Source organism: Corvus brachyrhynchos, unplaced genomic scaffold (genome assembly GCF_000691975.1).
Source record: "Corvus brachyrhynchos isolate BGI_N302 unplaced genomic scaffold, ASM69197v1 scaffold130, whole genome shotgun sequence".
Classification (NCBI taxonomy): domain Eukaryota; kingdom Metazoa; phylum Chordata; class Aves; order Passeriformes; family Corvidae; genus Corvus; species Corvus brachyrhynchos.
In genome coordinates this window covers 1,677,632-1,682,980 of record NW_008236193.1, presented here as the reverse complement: position 1 = coordinate 1,682,980, position 5,349 = coordinate 1,677,632, and the positions used below count along the sequence as shown (strand labels likewise).

The window sequence follows — 5,349 nt, the reverse complement described above, 5'->3', positions numbered from 1 at the left end:
TGCTGAAACCAGGAGGGGAAACACAAAGTTTAGAACAATTTGCCCACATGAGCAGCCAAGTGGTACATACATGCCAGGAATGACTCCCTGCCATGCCAGATTTGCTCAGGAAACAGTTTCACTCCTCATCACAAGATTCCGAAGAAAATGGTTCCTGTGCTCATCTGTGCCTATTTTCAGAAGTGACTTCCCCTCAGTCACATTGCTCTAGAATGTGCTTTCAAATACCTCTGTCTTTCTACAGCTCCTTATCTTTTATAGGCAGAGCCAAACCTCTTCTTAGCGCTTGCACAAGTTTGCCAGACCCCAAAGTTAAAAATTCAGGATATATTTTTCAGTTCCTACCAAATGGAATTCAGCTTCTGTTTAACGCACTTGGACATAAGCCCAAATTACATCCATAACATCTCAGAGGCTAAAGATAGAAGTAGGGACATGCTTCATCCATGCTCTCTCCCCCGTCCTTGGCATGGCCAGGAATACAGGTGGTATCTCTCACACCAGTGAACAGGACTACTAGGATTTGCTCCATAACATCCAGGTCCATGAACATCCAGAAAATGAATGTCCATACTCAGCCAGGAAGATGTTAATGATCCACAGTGTTGGGGCTGCTGCAGTGTAGCTGTCCTGCTTTTGACAATGGCTAAGAGCAGGAACAGCAGTGAGCAGCCTCCTGCTCCACCAAGGAACTATCTAAACTGGGCAGCTTTCACTTGAGGTCTGCTCATTATTCACAACCCACTATGTCACTGACACCGCTCTATCCTGGCTTTACACACTGATGTTTTTCATCCCTAGCCACAGCCATACACTCAGAGGTGCACGTGATGGAAAGAAGACCTCAGAAGCATTGCTGGAGCTGACTTTGCCAATCACAACTTCACACCATGCTGCCCTCCCCAGCACTAACAAAGCTTCCTCAAACACGTTTCTTGAGACGTTCAAAGCCAGATCCTGAAGCTCTTTTTAGTTGTTCAGAAACTTCAGGGTTATATATTGATGCTGCCACATTCCACATCTTGTAGGCAGAGTATTCTATTTTTATGGGCTGGACATATTATTGGAAACCTGAGATAAATGCACAAATGCCTCTCTTTCATGTAAGACTGGTAGCAGAACAGGGTAACTAGAAGTGTGTGTTCTGTTTAGCAGTGGCTGGCTCCAGACTGTAAGGCAGCAAGTTGTTTGCTGACTGTGGAAGGCAGGTTGCTTATTTTGACAAGAGATCTACTCTAGCAGGAGGCAAGTGAGCTGGATAACGAATGATTATCCTCCTCTTTGTAGCACTTTTTTTATCATGTTTGAATACTTTATAATGTCTGCTCTTCTCCTTTCTAGACTAAACAGATCCCGTATATACCCTCACAGGTAATAATCATTCATGTTCCTCTCCTCTGGACTTTCTCCTTGCTATTCCACATCTTTCTTGAAGTGGAATGACTAAAATTTGACACAACAATCCAACTGAAGATTTATTATTACTGAGCACTGAGGAAAGAATATTTCCTGTACCTTAAGATTTAGACCTTGTACTCATGTTACCATGGTTGTTAGCATGCTGTGCATCGGCTGATCAGGATAACTGTCCCTGACGCATACATACAGCAAACTCAAGTCTGTTCATCTTATCCTAACTCTTAGTGAGGTTAGACTCTTACTTTGATGAGATGGCTCTATCTAAGGACTGGATCTTAATCAAAGAGTTTTAAGATACACTGCATTAGCTTGTATCTACAGTGAGCTAAGACAGCACTAGCTTATCAATAACACCGCTCAGCTGACATGAGTCTAAACCTTCATAAAGAACAGACCTGCTTATAGAACCCAATGAAGTGCTTTATTTTTTAACAACAGCATGATAGCATTGACCCTACTCCAGTGGTAATACACGATAATTCCTACATCATTTTAAGCAGAACTTCTGCCTATCGAGCAATTTCCCAGCCTGTGTTTGTGCAGTTGATTATTATTATTGAAGTATAGTAATTTCAATTTGTCCGTATTGAACTGTTTCTTGGTTTTCTTTCTTTTTTTTTTTCCAGACTACTTGTCCAACTTTTCAAGAAAACATTGAATTCTAATCCTGAAGAGACTTCCTGTATAAAAAGGGCAAACTGAAGGATGAATCAGAAGATTGCTGGATTGGATTCTAGCTCAAATGGGAATTAATTCTGGGAAGTCCTATGGCTTGGGTTACACAGAATGTCATACTAGATGGTCATAAGGGTCCCTTCTGGCTTTATAATATATGCACGTGCTTTCTGGCTTAGAGATATTGCAAAGGGTCTTTCCAGCCCAATCATTTCTAAAAGCTATCTGGAAGGATCCTAATGATACTTTTATTAAAGTCAGCAGGAGTCTAACCTGTTTTCAGTTGCTGTTAGCAGACATGTCCACATATCACAAAAGGGACTCTTTATACCCCATTGCATCCACGTGTTTGCAGATGTTCCCACAAAGCAGTACACACCCAGCCTTGCCATTTGTGATTTCCTGCTTTCCACACAAGATTAACAGAGCACAAACAAGTAGAGGCCTCATTTTCCAACAATGCAAACCAGTCTTCCTTTGGGAATTTCAGAATTCACTTGATAGCTTTTAGCTCTGATGTTTACCCATATCATTAACCAGATTATGATTGGGATTATCTGTTTACAGTACCTGAACATCAAAGTATTGTCAGAAATTTGCATATACTTACATATATATATATGCCCATATATATGAAAGGAGTGCATGTGTGCAAGCATATGTATACACAGTCAAATTTTTTGTTACTAATCCAAGAAGGAAAGCCAATATTACAGTCTCACTGTGTATAAAGCTGCATATTTCATTTCGATGCCCACCTTGATTTAGTCATTTAACCCCATCCTTAAAACAAAAAACTGAGGCTGTTCTACTCCATGCCAGAAATGAGTCTTCCAAAGACAGATTTCCCAGAAAGGAGCTCAATGCATGCCAATTTTGACTTGTACCTGCTGGTGATGAAATGAGAACTTCTCAATGTATAGAGAAAATTCTCCACTGTCCTTGTCTGTACACATCCCAAAGACCCCCATCCCCACTGCATCTGTCTGCAAGGGGCAAGCTTTCAGAGCTCAGTCAAGAATACTAAAGTGTTTGTACTCCTTCCAAATCCAGTGCTGACCTTGTGCTAACTCAGCCTTCAAAACAGGATAACTGAAAGGTATTTTAAAATTTTTCCATTGTCTTTTAAAATTACCAGATATTTGGGAGCTTATGCAGTCTTTACTGCAGTCCTGCTGCTTCTACTTGCAGAAACTTTCTAAGTTTCTCCTATTTGCAAACAGATCTCTTCCTAATGATTACAAAGGGGATGAAACAGAGAGCTATCTCTATGCATAAATACACAAGGAGTTCTTGGATTAGGACACATCTCTTCAATACTAATTTGGAGAGGGAAAAATCTGGGAAGAATATGGGTTTTCAGTTAGGCCACATGTCACTTCATGTATGTGATACATGCACATTGTTCGAGGAGTCAGAGCTGCCCATGAAAACTGACCTGTAATTGTATGTCCTCCTGCTCTGCCCAAAGAAGAACTGGAAATCAGTACTGTACAGCGTGTTCATGGCATTTGGGCAATTTGACTCTGTTAATTCCTGATGGCTTTTTCTTCATGCTGTGATTTTCACTGTTAATACAGATAGTTTCCATATTTGAAAAATAAAGGGAATTTTTTCCACAATACTTTTCCATTATGTTTTTTCTGTTATTTTTCCTCAGGACTGTGACCTTCCAAAGTCAGAGACATTACTTTGCACATGATGTATCATACTTTCTTATCTCCGTGTGCCTACCTCATGGGTCAAATACTAATCTCAGATTTTGACAAGGCCTTTCCCTAAAGCTTCTTCTTTGATGCCATCTTTGGCATATGTCCATAAACTGACAAAGCTACATGAGGTTTGCTTCATCTGCAGCAGACAGCACATAGGCACATACTTCCATCTGGAAAGTCCACCCCCAAAAAAGGTTATGTGGAAAAGGTCTGAGGCTTAAACAATAATGGATTTCCATTACTTGCTAAAATATTGCATTAATGGCATGGCATCTGCACAAAGTGAAAGCTGTTTGTTCTCCCCTTGATATCCCTTTTGCTTGTCTTCTGTACCCTAAGGGACAAGAATCAAGCTAAATAAGAGGGCTGCTGGGGAAAGGGTTTCCCCAGTCCCACAGCGCCCAAGAAAGGCAACAGCACAGACTCAGAATTCAGACCATAAGACAACAGCAGGTGATGAGCAGGTCTGAGGTGTGGGTCCCAAGGGAGGCTGCCCAGGGCCATTAAGGCTGAATAGTCCACTTGGGGTGCATCTGCAATCTGGTCCACCCCTCCTGTCCTCCTAGCCATGCAGACTCCTGTGTGGTACCACCAGCTTGGCTCAGGGGTCTCTGGAGATCCCCAGTCAAACCCATCTGCTCAGAGCAGGAGCAACTAGCGCAGGCCACTCAGGACTTTGGTTGGATTTTGAACATCTCCAAGGATGCAGGTTCCACACACTGTTCCAGCACTCCATCTTCCCCATCGTAAAAATGCTTTTCTTTGTTTAAATAGAATTTCTTGTCTTTCAACTTGTGCCCGTTGCCTATTGTCTTTTCACCAAATACCACTGAGACAAGTCTCAAGGCTCCCTTGAATCTTTAAATTTAATTTAATCTTTCAACAGGATGGAAAGATGGGCTGACAGGAACATCATGAAGTTCAACGAGAAGAAATGCAATGTCCTGAACCTGGGGAGGAATAACCTCATGCACCAGGACACACCGGGGGCCAACCTGCTGAAGAGCAGCTCTGTGGAGAAGGACCTGAGGGCTCTGCCGGACCCTGAGTTGACCCCGAGCCACTGCTGTGCCGTTGCCTGTCCTGGCCTGATGAGGTTCAGGGACGGGATCCTCCCCTCAGCACTGGTGAGGCCATGGCCCGGGTGCTGTGTCCAGCTGTGAGCTCCCCACTACGAGAGCCACGGACACACCATGGAAAGTGCAGCGAAGAACTGCAGAGACGATGGAGGGACTGAGGCATCTGCCCTGAGAAAAGGCTGGCGGAGCCGGCACTGCTGCCTGCTGAAGGGAAGGCTCGAGGGTGTCGTAAATGTAGAGCAATACCTACCTAGGGGAGGTGTGAAGACAGAGCCAGGCTCTTCTCAGTAGTGTCCGGTGACAGGACAAGAGGCAATAGGCACAAAAAGAAACACAGGAGGCTCCCTCGGAACATCAGGAAACACTTTTTTACTGAGAGGCTGTCGGAGCAGTGGCACTGGGTGATCAGAGAGATTATGGAGTCTCCATCCTCAGAGACATTCTGGAGCTGTCTGGGCAGC

At 43.4% G+C, this 5,349-nt stretch overlaps 1 protein-coding gene across 3 annotated transcripts in view; it reads left to right on the top strand.

The window, feature by feature from the left end:
- The window catches only part of LOC103620674 (excitatory amino acid transporter 4), a 39,120-nt gene extending 35,402 nt beyond the window's left edge, over positions 1-3,718 (top strand). For 2 of the 3 annotated variants that reach the window (XM_017739767.1, XM_017739752.1), the window contains exon 11: positions 2,046-3,718. In XM_017739767.1, coding sequence (XP_017595256.1) covers positions 2,046-2,077 — 32 coding nt within the window. In that variant the 3' untranslated portion in view covers positions 2,078-3,718. Of the gene's footprint in view, positions 1-1,341; positions 1,372-2,045 lie in introns of all 3 variants that reach the window. The other variant, XM_017739757.1, reaches the window with a different exon arrangement.
- The last annotated feature ends 1,631 nt before the right edge of the window (positions 3,719-5,349 follow it).